The 20,302-nt window shown below is 40.1% G+C and overlaps 1 protein-coding gene across 6 annotated transcripts in view; it reads left to right on the top strand.

Annotated features, from left to right (window-relative positions):
• SEC24B (SEC24 homolog B, COPII component) overlaps positions 1 to 16,838 on the top strand; it is an 85,717-nt gene extending 68,879 nt beyond the window's left edge. For all 6 annotated transcript variants that reach the window (XM_075929713.2, XM_075929714.2, XM_075929711.2 and 3 more), the window contains 6 exons: positions 3,128 to 3,303; positions 5,509 to 5,646; positions 7,930 to 8,034; positions 11,072 to 11,164; positions 12,681 to 12,784; positions 15,936 to 16,838. In XM_075929713.2, coding sequence (XP_075785828.1) covers positions 3,128 to 3,303; positions 5,509 to 5,646; positions 7,930 to 8,034; positions 11,072 to 11,164; positions 12,681 to 12,784; positions 15,936 to 16,050 — 731 coding nt within the window. In that variant the 3' untranslated portion in view covers positions 16,051 to 16,838. The remainder of the gene's footprint in view (positions 1 to 3,127; positions 3,304 to 5,508; positions 5,647 to 7,929; positions 8,035 to 11,071; positions 11,165 to 12,680; positions 12,785 to 15,935) is intronic.
• Positions 16,839 to 20,302: the final 3,464 nt, after the last annotated feature.

The raw sequence follows: 20,302 nt of genomic DNA, 5'->3' as shown, positions 1-20,302 counted from the left end.
GAACTATCATATGATAGCTATAATATACTTAACATTAAAAGATATGCTCTGATTTTCAGAAGTACATTAAAATTCCAATAGTCCGGCATCAAATAGTCCGGCACTCCTGATAGTCCGGAATCAAAATGGCAAGAGCCTAGTCAGTGAGCTTTGGCAAAAAATGAGTCACAAGGTAACAGTGGCAACAGCTGAACTGAGCAAAAAGGGGTAAAAAAGGCTTAAAAAACCTAAAACATTACAGTATACTGTATACAGTATGTATAATAAAAAGGGTTAAGAGCACTTTATATACAGTATATAATGTATACAGTATATATATATAAAACCATCTTATAGTACCTCCTGGTAGTCCGGCATATCTGATAATCCGGCACCACCTAAGTCCCATAGGTTCCGGATTAGCGGAAGTCTACTGTACTGAATACCCACAACTCCAACTGAAGTAAATGGGAAAAGTTTTTCACTTCTGTTCATTAGCAAAAATGTGGGTATTCTGTTAAAGTCACTGAACACTGTAAGGATGCTGACAGCGCTCTGCACCACTCCCCACCCCTTTCTATATCCCAGCTCTGCCGACTTTCATTCATCCTTCCAGTCCCTGGTGCTTCTGCTCTCCCTTTTTTTCGGGATCCCCTCTTTTTCCTCATGATACACAAAAGTCAGCTCTGTGTAGGGCAAGGGTGGCCAACCCGTTCCAGACGAAGAGCCACAATAGCAATGGAGACAACGTGAAGAGCTGGGGCAAAGTTGTTGCCCCCTCTTCTCCTCTCTTTCCCCCCTCCCCCCCCCCAAAAAAAAGCTGCGCTGAGGGAGAATAGGTGCTAGCTTCTTTTTTTAATAACTTTTCCCTGGGTCTTCGTGGCCCTGTCACCCTCTCCCCACCCAACAACAACTTTGCCCCAGCTCTTCACGCTGTCTCCACTGCTATGGTGGCTCTCAAAAAAAGCACTGGGAAGGGGTGAGAGGCGCAAGCTCTAGGAGGGAATTTGGGTGCAGGAGGAAGTAGAGAAGAGGATGCTGGCTCAAGGAGGGAGCTCCAGGCTGGAGAGTGTTGGGGTCAGGTGGAGGATTAGGGTGCTGAGCAAGCCGCAGGCTTGTGGTTGAGAGGGTGCAGGAGTTTGGGCTGGAGTGCATGAGGGGCTCAGAGCGGGGAGGCTGGGAATATGATGGGCTCAGGATACAGATTTGCAGTGTGTGGATGGTGCAGGAGTGTTGTGGCAGAAGACTGGGGATGTGGGGGTACAGGAGTTTGGGGATGAGAGGCTCAGGACTGGGGGTTCCCGTGTATGATAGACTCAGGTTTGGAGTCTGAGTGGGGTGCAGGAGTGTTGTTATGCTGCGGCCAGGTGGGGGCTTGGTCCCAATTGGGGGTTTGTTGGCCAGGCTTCATTTTAAATAAAATATTATGTCAAACACAAAATGTTTCAGCGTTGACTTTGAGAGGGGCAGGGAACCTGTTTTGAGTCAGGGGTCACTGGCCCACAGAAAAGTCAGTCAGGGCCACACAAGTGAGATGCAAAAACACAACCGCTCCAAAACCGCCCAAGCCTCACTAATGTGGCCCCAACTGTGCTGGTGGGGGTACGGGACAGAGTCCTGGTGGTGCTGGGGCAGGGTACTCGGGGGTTGTAGATAGCTTTCTACAATCAAAACTTATTTACAACCCTGACATGAAGGAAAAGTTTAACTGTAGCTGCTACAACAAAACAGAACAACATTTCCCTTACTACAAAAGCAGACACCCCCTCCCCCCCAACAGTTTGTGTTTTGATTTGACCTACAAAACTAAGTGGACGAGTGAAACTTGGAGCCTTAATCGTGGTCTAGAAAATTAGGTCAATTGATCAGGGATGTGAGACCAAACTAGCATAGTTAAGCCAAGTGTAGTCAAGTGCTAAGTCAATGGAAAATTCTTGCATCTACATAGCTACTGCCTCTTGGGAAGGTGGATGACCTATGCTGGGAAAATCCTTTCAGTTGTAGGTAGTGGTCTACACTGAAGCACTGTTGTGGCACAACTGTGCTGCTATAGCATTTTAGGTAAAGACAGGCCCTTAGGAGGCTAAGGGCTCTGAGCCAAAAGATCCTAAAATTCCTATAGGTTCACTCTACCCCAATTACTTTCTGATTGTGTAAATCTATTTTTAGAATTATTACAGGTTTTTAAGTACAGAATGTCACTAAGGATTGAAGTATCAAAGGGATAGCTGTGTTAGTCTAGATCTGCAAAAGCGTCAAGGAGTCCTGCAGTACCTTATAGACTAATAGATATATTGGAGCATAAGCTTTCGTGGGCAAAGACCCACTACGTCAGATGCATTTGATGTACTGGGTCTTTGCCCATGAAATCTTATGCTCCAATACATCTGTTAGTCTGTAAGGTGCCACAGGACACTAAGGATTGAGACCTGTAATATGCAGTAAATGGTATTATTGAGAAGCGTTTGAAGTGCAGGTAGCCTTTAAAAGTAAGCTCAAAAGATGAACATTTCTCATACAAAGACATTTGGTTCCAACTGCAGAAGTTCAAGGGAGAAGCCTCTACTGAAGTTGGAATTAGTCAGTTTTTAAAGTGGAATTAGACCTGTGATAGCAGTTTTCCAAACCATGAGACTTATTGTATGTACTGTTTATTAGAAAACAATTGTCATACCATGTCTATTTGTTTTTGATAGACTTCATTTTTTCTTTCACCCCAAAGCAATGACCATAAACTATTTCTCAATTCCTTGTCATTGTCATAGTTATGGTCTTTGTTTCTATTGAATGCTTCTGATTCTGTGTTTTTTCTTAGCCCTAAATAGTATGTTCTTAATTATTCTCTATTTCCCTAGTATCCTAGATCTCAAGGAACAAGGACCTAGCAAACAAAGGCAGTAGCTGCACTGGACAGCTTTTTTGTCTTAAAGTGGTTTTTTTCCCCTTCCAGAAGCTGCAATTTATTTGCTCCATTTAAAAAATGATCACCATATTTTTTAAAATAATAAAATACCTTTAGTTTTTAAAATAACTTAAAATAAAATAACTTCTGATTCTTTGACTTATACGTGATTTTTTTCTGTGCTCCTCACAACAGCTTTTAATAAGATTCAGCAATTAAAGCTTTTGTTTACTTTTAATTTTGCAGCTGTAGATCGGTCAGTTTCATCAAGTCTTTCAGATGCAAGAGATGCCTTAGTGAATGCTGTGGTAGACTCATTGTCAGCATATATCTCATCTGCCTCAAACCTGCAGCAATCCACACTGATAGCACCAAATTCCCTCAAGCTGTTTCCTTTATATGTTTTGGCTCTTCTCAAACAGGTACTTTTTAATATAGTATTGCTCATGTTGGACATCAGATACAAAGTAGGGATGTAAGCAACTAGTCGACTATCCAACAAGCCAAAGCTTAGCAGATAGTCGACTAGTCCCTGTCAGAGGCAGTAATGGGGGTGGAGCAAGAGCCAGTACTGGGGGAGCCAGCTTAAAACCCGGGTTCTTCAACCCCCACCCCTCCCAGTCCCAGACACTGTAACTCTACTTTTTAAATGTCCTAACAACTGGCTCTTAATGCATTTAAAAGGCTGGTGCACAGTAGTCTAACCCTGCTGTGGCTCTCCCACTTATTGGCTAATCAACTAGTTGATGAAAAATCCATCGACTAGTTGATTAAACTAAATGTAACATCCCTAATACAAAGCAGTGTTTTTCTTTAAATCTTTGGCTTTAAGGCAGGCTGTAAATATTAAGATTCAGAGTCTGTCCTTTCCCCCTCTGTATACTCTTTCGTTAAATTGTGTGAGAGCCATTTTATTTTGGGGGGAAAGTATCCATGTACCTATTTGTTGAAGAGTTCATTTGCATGAAAAAATTAACTAATGATATGTTATCGGTGCCTTACTAAAACTTTCAGTTCACCCTTTTCTGAAAATCAGTACTTCGTATCAATTTTGTTTGTACTTTCATTTCAAAAGTTAGAAAAGCTGTATTGTAACCAAAATTTTAGGAAAGTTAATGAATTGAGTCAGTGTTGCTTGAAATTATGGCTAAAGCCATTTATTTCTTTTCTCAATTTCTATCATGTAGGTGAAGCAAATGAACTAAATTTTCTCAAACATGTGTTACCAATACCTAAGAACTCTAAAGAGAAATGAGTAACATAAGATGTCAGTCTGGAGTTTGATTAAATGAGAAACTGAAGCTGAAAGTTAAGAATATGTAGTTGATAATCAAGGTTTCACTGCAAATAAATCCTTAATGTGGCACTAGGTTTACAGACACTTTGAAGTGTTTACTTTGCAAGTTTTTCATTTAAAAAAAAAAAAAAGGAAAATTTTCCTTTAACTTTGTTTAATTTCCTTAGGCTCTGATCTCAACAACAATCTTGGCTTAAGATGAGAGATGTTCATATCTAAAGCTTGCATTTTCTGTACAACATTTTTTGAACCAAAGGTCACTCCTTAAAATTAAATATTAAAGGAGAATTTCTTCCAAGCTCTGATTTGAAGCTTTTTCTCTTCTTGGAGTCTCACAGATAGCCAATGCAGGGCAGTGATTAAAGCTACTCTGGAAGACTTAGCAAATAGCAGCAAAAATGGACCTTTTAGCATTGTCAAGTCATACAAAAGACAACAGATGACACTGGTTTAAAAGTAACAGCAGTTGGGGAGACTAACAAAAATATTTTAGAAGCCCAGAGTAGGGTACAGAAAGGACAGTGGAGATATTTTAGAAACAAGAAACCCCAAGAATTAAAGTACTTTAAATTCATGGTGGAGTGGGAAAGATACAGATCCAGTAGGGTTCCTGACTACATTTGTTGCAGAGACTTTTGGTTGATGAACATAGCAATTGCTCTGCTGAATCAGACCAGTCCATGTAGTCCCATGTCCTGTCTCTAACAGTGGCCAACATCTACTACTTCAAAGAAAGATACAAGAAATATGTAGAAGGCAGTTTGTGGATTAACCTATTGAAAGTCTTCCAAATCCCCTAACTTGTGTCCAGAAACATGAGATTCATATTCCTTTCTAAATTCTTGATTATTTTTTAATCTTTACTACTGTACATTTGGATATCATATTGTTATCCAAGTGTGTGTTTCTTTTTTGACTCCTGCTAAGATCTTAACCTCATGGACACATTGTGCAATAAGTTCCACAAACTATAAATAGCAGTCAAGGATAGAGGTAAGGAAAATGATGGAGGCTCCAAAATGTAATAATATGCTAAATGGGGAAAACAGTCTTCCTTTAGGAGGTCCTCCTGCTCCTAAGCAGAGGAAAGATGGATTAGATTTAAGATGCATTAAATTTGGCTTTGGTTAAACTAGATTTGTTGGATATTTTAGAGTATTTTAATGCCAGGTGTTTTTCTTTTGAAAAATTGTTTGCCAATTATATATCTGTGAGCTTCATAAAAGGCTTGGGTTTTTTGCCAGTGCCAGACTAACATTTTACCTTCTAATTTGTTTAAAAGCCATAAAAACATGTAAAAGATGCCTAAAATCAACATACTTTCTTACAGAAAGCATTTAGAACAGGCACAAGCACACGCTTGGATGATCGTGTATATGCCATGTGTCAGATAAAGAGTCAGCCTCTTGGTCATCTGATGAAAATGATACATCCCAACTTGTACAGGATAGACAGATTGACTGATGAGGTACAGTACAAAACCATTTCTTGTAAAATAAATAATTTAATTCTGAATAAAACAAAATATCTGTTTGAACTTATTGCTGTTGAACAAGCAGCTCCTTTAAAAATTTTGGGTGTAATTTTAAATATTTACTTCTGATATTTTTGCCATGGTAAAATAAAATAGATAAGAATAACCTCCAAAGGTACTTTTTAGTGATTGCGGTACTCTCAATTTTTGCCAATTTATATAAAGAAGAGCTTATAATATCCATTAGGTCAGTGGTCCCCAACACGGTGCTCTCGGGCGCCATGGCACCTGCAGGGGCATTTGTGTGCCCCCGCCAAGTGCTCGGGGCTGGCCTGGCCCCGGGCACGTGGCGCATGCATGGTGCCGGAGCCAGCCCCTGGCGTATGGCGCACGGTGAGCGCCAGCCCTGGGAGCGCCGCGCATTGGTCGCCCGCGCTCTGGGCGTGCAGCGCTTGGGGGCGGGGAGGAGCTGGCCCCGGGCATGCAGCTATGGAGGGGGCCCCGCCCCTGGGCGTGCAAGTGTCCCCGCTCTCGGGTGCCCGTCGGGCGAACGGCCACGCCCCCTGGCGCCCGGCAGCCTCAAATGATTGGGGACCACTGCATTAGTTCTCTTACTAGATGTGAAGTTGTTTAAACCATGTGGGAAGTGTGGATGAAGTAGGTATGCTGGGGAGTTAATTTGCATATACATAGTGGATGAAGTTATTTGGCGCACAATGTAATGGTAAATACATACTTTTCCATTGTGCAAGGAATAGATGGGATATTGGAATGTCTGGCTTGGTGATGTGAGTATGAAATGGGAGGGATTCTTTTACAACTATTTTATAACAAGATTGCTTCCGAACTCCATAGTTCATTTATATTTTAACAGTCAGGAAAAAATAAAGGGGCTTTTAATTAGTAGAATTGACATTAGTCAGGATCAAAGTTAACCATGTTTGCAAACCCATAAAGTCTTTATTTTAACAACTAGTACCTCAGTAAAAGTTTCAGAGAGGTAGCCATATTAGTCTGTTTCAGCAAAAGCTAGGAGTCAGTAAAAGTTTGTCATTTATGAATTTACAGCCCTAATTCTAGTTTGAAAGTTAATTTTTGGGAGTATCCTTTAAGTATTTTAAAGAATACTAGAGAGTGGTGTCCCCTGCTTGCTATGCTCGCCAACCCCCCTCTGGGGGGTGGGGGGGGGGAGTAGGCAGCTCCCTTCCTGCCCCTCCCCCCCCCCCCCCTCAGCTGCCAGGGAAGGTGAGAGCGCCCTGGCCTGCTCCGTCTCTCTCCTGCTGGCTCTGCCTCCCTTCCCCCCCCCCCCCCCCCCCCCCCAAGGTGAGGCCAGCCTCGGCTCCCCCTGCAGCCGTTGGGTGGGGATGGGCCAGGCTGAGGCTGGCACTGCTTTCTCCCTCTGGTTGCTGGGGGTGGGGGGAGGAACGAGTTGCTGACATCACTCTGTCATCCCATAGGAAAAGTGTTTGTTTTTTTAATATATAGAGTGATTACTTTTAAATGGTCATTGAATCTGAATAGTTCAGCTGACAAATTTCTTGCAAGCTGTTTTGACTAGTGCTATCTCAAAGTTAAATTAATGATAATAAGGAAGCTAAGTTTACTCTGGTGTATTACCTAGATGTCTGACATTTCACACATCCGATAGAGCAAGGCAGTTTCTTTAAGTAAGCCAATTTTTTTCTTTTGCTACTGACATTGAAACACCTATAGTCAGCATATTTGTATGTGCAGCTATTAATGTTAATGGAAGCATATCAGCATATCTCATTGAGAAATCCAGTTCAGCTTGTAAATTGGAGGAAAAAACCTTTCCTAATCTTTGCAGAGGTTCATCTTATGATATAAACATTATGTATTGTCCTTGTGCCCATTGATAAAGGCATATCTAAAACAAAATTTGGCCCTGAAGCATCAAATTTAGTTTCCGCTATTATCTTTCCTTGCATGGTTATAATATTAATAGCGCTGTGTAATTTTTAAAACGCCACCATACTGTTTATGATCTTTTACAACTGTGAATACAATAGATCAGTGTTTCCAGTATTTTAAATTTTCTTTGGGTTTCAAGGATCATCTCTCTTGATGCTTATTATAATTGTGTATACCAAAGTCCCTACTAGCTCTTCTTTTTTTAAGGCTGTATCTTATAATTCTCATTTACTTATGTACAAAGCCTACTTGTCTCTCTTCTGTTTTTGACAAAACAGAAAAGAGACGAGTTACACTTAACACTGCTGAATTATATATCCTGTTTTCTGATCTTCTTTATTACAGGGTGCAATACATGTTAACGACAGGGTTGTTCCACAGCCTCCTCTTCAGAAGTTGTCTGCAGAGAAGCTGACAAGAGAGGGAGCTTTCCTTATGGATTGTGGATCAGTAAGCTACCTGTTTCAGTAGCTTTTATCGGCTATGAATAAGACAGATGTGTTTGACTTCAGGTTTTTAATTGTGGCTAACTAATAGTATCAAAATTTTGTAGAGAATAGACTCCTTAGTTTTTCCAGAATTCTAAATTCCTGTCCTAAGTGGAAGAATTCAGAACCTTGAATGCACTGTATTAACTAGGGATGTAAATGGTTAATGGATAAACCACAACCTTAACGGTCCGGGTCCGGTGGGCAAGTTCCAAGGAGCTAGCTGCAGAGCCTTGCAGCAAAACCTCCTCCTCTGGGAGCAGGACCAGCAGTACTTGAGTACTTAAGTATAAAGCTTAAGGACTTTTAGTGGTTACATTTTTTTTGCAGATTTTTACATCCTTGTTATTAATAAAGTATTGAAATGTCTAGTTTTGTGATAAATTTCTTAAAACATACATGGATATTAATGTTTCAAAGCTTATTTTTTCACATTAAACTGCATGCATGCCAGTCAGTGTTAGTTTAAATCAGGGCTACTCAATATATGGCCTACGGGCTGCACGTGACCCACGGCCCATTTGTTTGAGGCTTGTGGTGCAGTTTGGGATAGCCCGCAGGTGGGATCCTTTGAATATGGCCTCCACTGGGAACATGCTCCACAACAATGAGGTGTTTCCCAGGTGGGGTGAGCACTGAAAGACACAAGTGGATGAGCTGCCTGGAACAGATGGGTATAGGGTGTCGGAGTTTCTGCACCCCAGGGAGGAGGTGCCAGGAGCGCTGGGGCATTAGCCTTGTGCTGGCTGCTTAGCCTTGTGGGCAGAGCCTGAAAGGTGCTGACTGGCTCACGCTGGCCATATTTGGGCCCAGCTTTAGGCTTAATCTTTGTATTCATGCCTGTCAGTGTGAAAGCTATTTGCATATATTTACATGTATATGCAACCACACTTAAGTTGCAGCCCTTGGCATGTGCTGTGAGTATCATTGTGGCCCCCAGGGCTTCCAAAATTAAGTAACCCTGGTTTAAATGCTGCTTCCCGAAACTTAAGGCTTTCTTTAATTGTTCCTTTAATTAGGTTGTTTGGAACCCTATTGCATTCAGTTCAAATCTAGCAAAGCATTTTTCTCATACTTGCATCATTGAAAGCTGGGCTACACACACGATTGAAGGAAACAGATTTCTACTAACGTACCATAAGAATACTTTCTCCCACATAGTATATTTTAGTTGTGTTATCTGGAAAAAGATATTTGAACCCTATATATATAAGGGGTTGAGCATGGCTAGTGAAGTAGCATTTTCCTGGCACATCTATTGTCCTCAAGGAATGAGTTGCACCTTAGAGACTAACAAAAGTATATAGTATCTTGAGCTTTCATGGGTAAAGCCCACTTCATCAGATCAACTTGAGTGGAAATAATAGAACCAAGACTTTTATAACAGAGGGGAAAGGGGGAGGGGGAGAAGTACCTGTCAATTGTAGGACTAGTGCTAATGAGACTAATTAGATGGGCTAGAACAGTGGTCTCCAACCTTTTTACACCCAAGATCACTTTTTAAGTCTCAGAACAGGTGAAGATCTACTGCCCTGCCCCTTCCTTGAAGCCCCGCCTACATTACATGAGGAAATCTAATGTAAATGTACTGCGCAGGTGCGCAGTTCAGAGAGGGCTCAAGAGCTACTCTTGGAGCCCCTGAGATCTACCGGTAGATCGCGATCTACTGGTTGGTGACCATGGGGCTAGAAGTATTCCATTCATAGCTTTTGATGTAAAAATGCAGTTAGAAGCAGGAGAGACTGGCTTTATAATGTGACATCCAGGTAATGTCTTTGTTCAACCCTAGGTAAATAGTGTCAAATTTGTAGCTGAATACCAGTTGGTCTCGGTCTCTCGGTCACACACACACGCATGCACACGCGCGCGCTGGTGAAATTCCTTTGTAGAAGAATGGCTACTTTTTAAATCCATGATTGAGTGACCAAGCAGGTTAAAATGTTACCCTACAGGTTTGTGTGTTACCATTTCTGACATCTGATTTGTTTCCATTTATTCTTTGTCATAGAGACTGTCCAGTTTGGCCAATATACATGAGGCAGACAGACTCTGCTGGCACTTGATGGCATATATCATATTAGAAGATGTGTGTGTACTTGTATGATCCCCAGTGTTGTGGCTTATGTGGTTAGGTCCTTTGGTGTCTCTTGTATAGACATGTATTTGCTTTTGAGTCCGTGGTGTCTCAAAGATAGGTAGGAGTGCTGGTAGCATAGGGTCTGAGGAGAGCATCAACATAGCTAGAGGATCGTGCTGTAAGGGTGCCAATGCCCGAGATGATGGGATTTCCAGGTTTATGGATCTTGGGTAGCAGAATACTCCTGTTTGGGGGGGTGAGGGAGGACGTTGTGTAGATTTGGTCCTGAGCTATAGCAGGGAGTTTCTTGAGCACTTGGTGCAAGTTTCTTTTGATATTCCTCAATGGGATCAGAGTAAAGAGGCCGGTAGAATGTGGTTTTGGTGAGTCATCTAGCAACTTCCTGTTCATAATCTGACCTATTCATAATGACTACAGCAGCCCCTTTGTCAGCCTCTTTGATTATAATGTTAGAGTTGTTTGTAAGGCTGTAGATAGTGTTGTGCTTCGTATAGCTGCATATACTTAGCATAGTTTTGTACATGCTGTTTACTAATATAACTGTAGATGGTGCCAGTTGATTAATAAGGCAACCATGTGAAACATTGTCATTAGGAGAACATTGATTGAAATTGCTCCTATTACTGCATTTTAGCTCATTTGAAAGAGAAATCTATTCTGGTAACTTTAACTTATTGGGAGAATTATCAAATCTGTAAAAAGTTATCAGATTTTACATGAAACCTAGCATTAAACCAAAAAAATAGCATTCTAAATATTTTAACCTCAAAACAAGTCAAAATCACTAAAACATTATTTCATCTAATTTCTAAACCTGCAAAATAAATGAAACATGAAAACTAATACTCTGAAAGATATGCAAAGCATTTTCTTCACTGAAATAGATTTTGGTCCTTTACAGATATTTTACATTTGGATTGGGAAAAACTGTGATAATAGCTTCATAAAAGATGTGCTTGGATACCCTAACTATGCATCAGTACCACAGAAGCTGGTAAGTGTTTTAATAAACTAAGACATGTAATACATATGTTCTCCCTTGTATTGGCTGTCTCAAATTATGAAACTGAATTAGATTTATTTTATTACATTCATAATGCAAATACCCATGTATTAGCTTTGCAAGCATTGAGAATCAGACCGTTTTAAGTCTTTTGAACATAAGCACTATAAAATTGTTTAACTAGAGCACTAAAAACAAAATTACCAAAGGATTTGCATAAGCAGGTTAAAATAACCAAGATTATTATAAAATAATCCAGATTCTGACTTGGCTGTCAAAAATGAAGGAATCCAGAATTAATATTAGAACTCTTCCATTCATAATTTACCCTCCGGAGATGATTGTGTGTGGAGAGTTGGTATTTTCTGAACTTTGTGTAGTTTGCAATATCTACAGTACAGTAGTTAATGCGATGAATTGAGGATTGAGTTTAAACTTGATTTACTGAGTTATTCTAGCTTTGATACATTTTAACAGGAAAATCAACTGTTAAAAGTCACTGGGACTTTAGGCTCTCTGAGGTGCTTTTAAAAATGTCCTCCAAATGTATTCAAATCAGACAGCACTAAGATTTCACTTCCAAAAAGTCAGAACAGATGTTTGTTTCAATGATAGAGGAACCTTATTAAGATACTGTTCAAAATTCTGAGCAGAATTTTGATTTGGGTAGAACCAAATATGTTAGATCAGTGTGTCTTAAACTTTTTTAAGATGGAGGAACACCAACCATTTTTTTTTTTTAAATGGGAAACACCAAGAACTTTTTGTTGAGCAAAGGGAAAAAAAAAAAAGGCTGGGGAAAAGTTGCGGGGGGGGGGAGGGTAAGATTGGGGGGGAGAAGTTATTGAGCACGGGAAAAGAAGTCGCCTGTCCTTTTAAGGGTGGCCATTTTAAACTCTGTTCTCTGTGGCACACCTCCGACTGCGTCGCGGCACACCATGAACCATAGAACACAGTTTAAGAAACTGTGTTAGATGCTGTGTGTTTCTGTTCAGAGCTTGTTTATGGTGCTTGTATGTATGTGGGTCTCTTTAGAACTGTAAAAGGAATGCAGAGGACAATGCTTAGGAACTTGAGTGGGAAACAAGTTAAAATAATAAATTTGGAGGGGAGAAGGACGTAAAATGTGAATACATACTGAGATTTTGTGTAGGCTTGTTTCCTAAAATGTCTTGTATTTTAAATATAGTGATTAATTTTAAGGAGAACAGTTATGACATTCTTGCGTTTATGCATTTTCTCTTTGATAAGTTGAAGGAATACAATTCATAGTAAATTATTTTCTTGGGGGGGGAGTACACTCCCCACTCATTACCCAGAAATGTAATGGATAAAAATGGCTGTGTAATTTGTCAATTATGCTAGGTTGGGGAGTTTCCCGTGGGACTATATTTAGAGAAATTGTTCCAGCCTACCATTGATTTATTTCATTGATTCATTTTAATTAATTAGGCTCCAGTTCTTTTCATTATAAAACTTTATTTTTCTAATTACATTCTTCAACCAGACTCAACTGCCAGAGTTAGATACACTTTCTTCCGAGAGAGCCCGATCTTTTATATCCTGGCTTAGAGACAGTAGACCTTTAAGCCCAGTTCTTCAAGTAATAAAGTAAGTATTTTTACAGTTAAACTTTCTGTATCTCATCTTTTAGACCTCTCTGGGGAACAAAATTATCATGACTCTGAGAGCTACTGAGTGTGTTTAACTTATAATTGAAATAAGAAGGAAACAAAGGTGCGCAGCACAGCACTGGAGATGCTGAGCACCTCATAGGATTAGGCTCAGTTGCAACAATTGTCTTAGAAAATGTTTAAGTTCATTTTAATTTAGAGTACCCAGTCAACGTTTAGACAGTAATACATTTTACTATTATGAGTATACTAAATAATGTGCTTCATGATAAATTAAATAACTGAATCAGCTTCCAATCTCACTTTGTATTAATTCTCCATTTATAAATGGTTTATAGAGTTAGTGATTACTAATAGATATGTTAATAATTTTGTTATTCATTTGTTACAGATTTAGTTAGGTCAGTAAATAGCTTGTAACTATGGTTTATAACAATCTGTAACATCTTTACATGTCTATTGCCATCTCAACAAGAGTGGCCACCAGATGCTTTTGTTTACCTTAGCATTCGGCCACTTGCCACTTCTGTTGGCTGTGGCTTGCCGTTCCTGGCCAGTGAGAGCTGCGGGAATCTATTTAATGTTGTTTATATTCATAAAGGGACCCTTAATATAAAATGTGACCTATACTCTAATTTGTCAGAGTATTATATATACTATTGAACTACTGTACTTAACTCCTTGTTCGTTTTCAAGCTGTGCTTACTTAAAAAAACAGGACCTCATAAAATGCTTACGCTTGTATCCAGTCAAAATTTTTAATACACCATGTTTGACAGATTAAGAGAAATTGAATGTTAGCTGGCTGATAGCTGTTTTCCATGAAGGAAATATTGGTGTTATTTTATATATGGGCAAAAGGTTCAGGTAAATCAGATTGTCACCACTGGCTCAACAGTCTTGTAGTAAAGACCGTATCAACATTTCCCTTATGACTTCTTACTTTTCAGATGTTGTTGGTTCAGTGAGGCTGAAATATGTGTATCTGTGGTAAATATTTTATACCTTTAAAAATGAATACACCCAAACCTGTAAAATGATTGTCAGTAATTTTAGTTGATTCATCTAGAAATTCTTTATCGCTCAAATAAATAAAAAACAAGAAATTCAAAAATAGGACTGAAATTACATATTGAATTCTTAGCCTAGTGCTGCTGTTTGGATTACAGGAGCATCGTAAGGTCTCATTAAGGACTGGGGCATAATTACAGAAGGTGCTATACAAATAACAGGAGACAACTTGTGTCCCAGTGAATTTGTAGTCAGACTGTGATCCTGCACAAAATTTTGCTTAGCTTTTAGGTTGCAGTAGTTTTAAGGATGATGTTGATAGGGATGTGAACAGGTGACCAGTAACCTGGTAAGCATCACTCTTACCAGGTGTTGCTTATCGGTTACCGGTTAACTGGTACCTGGGAGCCCAATCCTCTGTGCAGGGACAGGTGGAGCGGGATCCCACTTAAACGGCTAAACCCAAGATTTAACTGATTAAGTGGATTAATCGGGGTTTTACATCTGTAGTTGTTAATATGCTTAAAGTTAAGCACATTTGAAAAAGTTTTCTGGATTGGTACCTTATTACCACTTTTGTTCTCCTTTCTCTCTTCCACCTGTAGAAGGGAAAAAAACAGAGGATTATACATCAGCAGTGACTAATCTTGAAAATATATAAAAAGTTTAAATGTTGGCTAGCTCAGAGTTCATTGCTGTCAACAGAATCATGTCACCTGCTTCCGTAACAATTCTTTTTTCCTGTTTCCTATTCTTTGTTTTTATAAAGTTTTTTTGTGTGTGTTCCTCTTCCAAGTTTACCACATCATATTTTTAACCAAGATTGTAGAGCTCCTGTTTTTATAACAGGAAGAATGGTGGTTGTTTTTTTACTGTGGAAAACTGATATCCTTATTAAAAGACTTGTCCAGAAAATGAAAATCCTTTACTGTGGAAAAAAACCTTGACATTTTTGTCCAGAACTATGAAGTCAAAACAAGACACTTTTTCTCAGGAAAGGATTTCAAAAGAAAAAGTATTTTGGTCAGCAAACCAGAAACTTTCAGTACCAGCAAGAAGTGAAATTGACAAGAGCTTTCATCCTGGATGATGGGAGAGAGAGCTGGACTTCTCAGGGTATATCTACACCAAGGGTGGGGAACCTCAGGCCTGGGACTGGCTCAGGGCTGCCCCCCCCCAGCATTGGGGAGCACATGCTGGCTCAACAGTCCCCCTGTGTGGCTGGAGCACATAACATCTACTAGCCTGGGCCCCCCCAGGCTCTGGTATGTGAGGGGAATGTGGGGAGTATCTTTCTCCTTCTCAGTCAGGGGGCCACATCAGTGAGGGCAGGTTTTTTTGTGGCCCCGACTGATTTTTTTTTTTCTGTGGGTCAGTGGCCCCTGACCCAAAAAAGATTCCCCACCCCGATCTACACAGAGGGCCAGCTAACTCTGACTTCTAAGGCTCATACTGTGGGGCTGTTTGTTGCTGTGTAGACTTCTGAGCTTGGGAGCTTTCTAACCCTCCCCCCTTGCAGGGTCCTAGAACCTGGCCTCCAGGCCAACCTCAAAAGTCTACACAGCAATGAAACTGCCCCCCAGTTCATGAGCCGGAAACAGTTGGCACAGACCAGCCAAGGGTGTCTAGTTGCTGTATAGACATGCCCTCAGTTACCCCTAAGCTCTGGCAGCCAGAGAGGGAAAAAACCTGGCTACACAGCATCCTCTTTCCCCACCACTCCTCTTTCTCTAGAAGAAGAATGGAATGGGGCTGTTCAGTCTCTCTGGTGCAAGGTGATGGGAAGAGAGAATGCTCTGATTCTCTGCGTCTAACTCTCCTGATTTGGAGGGAAGGTGGAGAGTTTGGGTGCGCAGTCTTCCAGCAGGACAAGCAGGAACTGTCACTTTGTCAAAACTGAAATTTCCTCAAAATATTTTTTTTTCCAAAAAGGGCATTTTGCATCAGAAAATCATTCAATAGAAAATTCCTAATTACTTTTACTTACTGGCATTTGTTCCTGAACCCTAAATCTCCAAGAGTAATATTCAGTGTATGGACTTCCTGCTTATACTTGTCTTCACAATTGTTTTTCTTTGTGCTTAGTGCTTTGACGAATACATTTTCTTCTGTTTCAGAGATGAGAGTCCTGCCAAAACAGATTTTTTCCATCACTTAATTGAAGACCGAACAGAAGCAGCATTCTCTTATTATGAATTCTTAGTTCATATTCAACAGCAGATTTGTAAGTGAAAGTAGAAGAAAGAAGATTTCCAACTTTGGATACAAATGTTAGCTGTGAGAAAAGCATTATAGCAAATTACAAAAACATGCATTTGCTCTTCACAGTACAGTGCACAGCACCGTATCAGACACTTTAGAGCTAAAGGAAAAATACACACGTCCGGAGAAATTTTATGGATTTGCTTCAGCCAGAATACGATAGGAGAAATGATGGTCTTTCACTAATGCATTTTAAACTGGTTTATACATGTTTCCAGTAGTGCAGCAGTATGGTGCTCTGTTTGTTGCAAGCTGTTGAATTTGTGTAGCTATGTGGGATGATATTTCTTAATGATATGTAAAATTAGATAAAACCTTTTTCTTACATTATTATGATAACCTTTCTGGATTCAAACTCTTGCAGAGGTGCCAATGGCAGTGCTATCTGGGGTTTGTTTATATTACTTTTTAAAAGGAATTATTCATATTCACTAAAAGACTTCAACATTTTCCCTGTGAAGACTATAGAATTTCAGTACAGTACACAAATTATAGAAATGAAATATATAATGTACATAAGTATTACATTTGTAAAGAAAATGTAAAAATGTAACTACACAATGAATTGCTCAATGTGCAGCAGTGTTGTGTGTTCAATAATAGATCACTTGCCCAGTTAAAATGAGGTTGACTTGATAAATAATACATATGTTAAGAAATCTTGAATCACATAGGAAAAAAACAACTTTGTAATCCTGTTAATTCTTTTACATGGATTTATTTATGATCAGCTTACTAATTAAAAATATTTTGCTTGATCATGTGTTTTTATATTTATGCAGCTGATAATCATTTAGAAACTTAACTCTAATACTGATTCTAAAATTCACTTTTGAAGAGAATGTTTGCCACTTCATTTCACAGATTTCTAGAAGAGGTGGAGATAATATTTTATAGCTTGAAGTAACCAATATATATAAAAATATTGGCTAGTGTTGGGTCCTTTCACATATTTGGCTTGTGAAAAAGCATAACATCCTAACATTTTGTAATGTGTAGCAATCCTGGCCCAGGTTTCTGCAACTCTGTTTTGTGGTACTTGAAATAAGCATGATTAATCATTGAATGAGATCCTATGACTGGGTTTCTGCTGTGATGAAAAATAAGGGATATAAAAGGATTTCTTAAGAGATTAAAGTAATATTTTATTGGAAATTGGTAAATGTTAAAGAAGCTTATTTCAAAATGTAACCACGTTGCTGCTGCCTTCTTCACAACCTCATATTTGCTAATAACTAAATGCCTGGGTTTGTGAACTCAGATTAAACTCAGTTAAAAATCTGATATTGGTGGTCAAGCAAAGTAGTAGGAACTGTTTGACCATCCACTGCAATTACTGATTTAGACTTCATCAGTCATATGACACAGTTTGAACTTATGTCACTTGTTTGATTTAATTAAATGTGTGTGTGTTCAGGTAATTGAACTAAGTGCTAAATAATAAATGGTAATGATGATAGGATATTTTCTATTAAAGTCCAGAAAAATATTAAAGCATTCAAGAAGTTTAATATTAATGACCCCGCCCCCTGAAAAGAGGGACTCGAATTGAATTGGTACCTACTGTACAGTATTCAATAGAAAAATGTAATACTTACGTCGGATCCGCACTTACGAACGGGGCTTTTCTCGCCCCGGAGCTCACGGGCGGCAAGTTGCCGCCCGTGTCCTCTGGGGCGAGAAAAGCTTCTCCCGGTCCAGCAAAGCCGCTGGACCCCCCCAGCAGACCAGGGGGACAGGAGCAAAGCCACCCAGGCGGCGGGGATCCCACTGCCTGGGCGGCTTTGCTCCCAGGCAAACGAGCAAAGCCGCCCAGGCAGCGGGAGCCCCGCCGCCTGGGCGGCTTTGCTCCTGTCCCCGTGGTCTGCAAGGGGGGTCCAGCGGCTTTGCTGGACCCCCCCCCAGCAGACCAGGGAGACAGGAGCAAAGCCGCACAGGCGGCATCCTGCCGCCTGTGCGGCTTTGCTCGGGGGCAAAGGAGCAAAGCCACACGGGCGGCGGGGTCCCTCCGCCTGTGCGGCTTTGCTCGGGTCTCCCTGGTCTGCTGGGGGGGAGGGGGTGCAGCTAGTGCCCCCCCCCCCCCAGCAGACCAGGCTTTTGTTGCGGGACGCCTCAGGTAGAGCAGCTGGGGTGCTGCCGGGTTGGTCCTGTGGGAACCTACCGGGCAGTGCCCCAGCTGTTCTGTCCCAGGCTCCAGATTCAGCAGCTGTTGAAACTGATCAGGCTGATTGCAGGAAGCTGGGGGCAGAGCAACTCTGCCTCCGGCTTCCTGTAGTCAGCCCCAGTCAGTTTAGTGGCAGCAGCTGAATCTGGAGCCAGTTCCGACTTACATACAAATTCAACTTAAGAACAAACCTATGGTCCCTATCTTGTACGTAACCCGGGGACTGCCTGTAGTTAAATACTACAACTGTTTTATGACAGATCCTGAAAATATGTTGTTCTGAGTGTTTGTTTGCATCACATCAGTTTTGGAGCTGCACAAATTTAAATAAATTATCCTTTCTCTAATTAAATATGTCAAGTACTCACCAAGGATAGCATGTAAGTAGATCTTTGTTATTCATCTTTATTGTTAGTTACTAAGGGCTTGTACACAGTACCATTTATGTTGGTATAATTTTCGCTGCTCAAGGATATGTATAAGCTACCTCCATGACTGCCATCTTAAGTTACACCAACCTACGCACTGCTGTGTACAGCAGTATGTAACCCTCCCATTAACATGCTACCACCTCCCTCAAAGAAGTGATTTTATTACGTTGATGAGAGAGTTCTCTCCCCTCAACATAGAGCATTTTCACCAGCTGACTGGTGCAGCTGCATTGCAGTAGCACTTATAGTATAGATCAGTAGTTCCCAACCTGGGGTCCGTGGACCCCTGGGGGTCCGCAAGAGTATTGTAGGGGGTCTGTGAAACAAAATAAAATAAAAATAAAAATGATCATAGAAAATAATTTTTAAATAGATTGCAAAGTTACAATCAATTATTATTTTTAAATTAAATATCTTCCAATGATGTTAATTGACATTCGAAAATCTATGTTGTGACACCTTTGTGTGCCCAAACGGTCATGATAGAAGCATACAAACATTAGCCATACATTCAAGATGGGTCTGTGGCTGAAATCTGGCTCGCTGAATAGAAAGGAGACTGATGAGCAGAGTGAAGCATCCACAAGTGGAACGTCTAATCCAACAGACATAAGTAAACAAAAAGTGAGAAAATACTGCACTGACTACTAGAATTGGCTTTGTTGGGGGTTCGCAAACAGTTTTGTGGGGGAGGAGGTTATTGGGGATCCACAAACGTTTTGGGAGGGTGATTGGGGGTCTGCACTAGTGAAAAGGTTGGCAACCTCTGGTGTAGACTTCTGCAGAAATACATGATCGTGTCCCGAAAGCAGGACAACAGGATGTAAGAAACTATATATATTTTGTTCTATTTATATTACATATTTTAAATTGAAGGGAAAAGCTACTGCAGAGTAAAACAGGTGAAAATGTGTCATAAGGGGATATTAGCATAATTTCAACAGTTCTTCAGAATATATAGACTTGTGAGCTTGACATTGAATATCCAGGAACATTCAAAACAATGATTATGGTGACATAATCTGTAAAACTGCTATTTAAAAGCTTTATTCTTCTATGTATTTTGTGTATAAAAGTTATGAAAAATACATGAGCTATTTGATTTATTTAGTAAAAGCAATTTACAGTATAGAAAAGATGGTCGTTTTCTGCTCTTTTTATATGGTTAACATCAGATGTCTCTCTTCCTACCACCATAAAGGAATTAGGTGCAAGCCATAAGATTTGTGTTCCCACCAAGAAGTGAGTGTAGCCACTTCGAAGAAGCATGAGACCCTTAGCATTTCTGATGAATAATTTAAAAAACTTAACAAAACTCTTTGACCATATTACATTTGCATTATGAAGCGAAAATCTTTGGAAAAGAGGGAGTGCCATAGAAATTAAATAGAAGACATCCAGCCTTCTAGTGATTTGAAAGTAGCTGATTCCAAAAACTAGATTTCCTGAAGGGTGATATAAACGGGATGGTTCAAAGGACTTGGTATTAAGATTTCTTAATCGGTTGGAATTTAGCCCAAGTGTATAATATAGGGTCTGTTCTGGTAGTTTGTTCCCCTTCTTAATGAACAAATTTAAGACTTAAATGTAAGAACAGACATGTTGGGTCAGACCAATGGTCCATCTA

The sequence above is a fragment of the Pelodiscus sinensis genome, chromosome 4 (assembly GCF_052426305.1).
Source record: "Pelodiscus sinensis isolate ZL-2025 chromosome 4, ASM5242630v1, whole genome shotgun sequence".
Lineage (NCBI taxonomy): Eukaryota > Metazoa > Chordata > Testudines > Trionychidae > Pelodiscus > Pelodiscus sinensis.
This window is presented reverse-complemented; position numbering and strand designations above follow the sequence as displayed.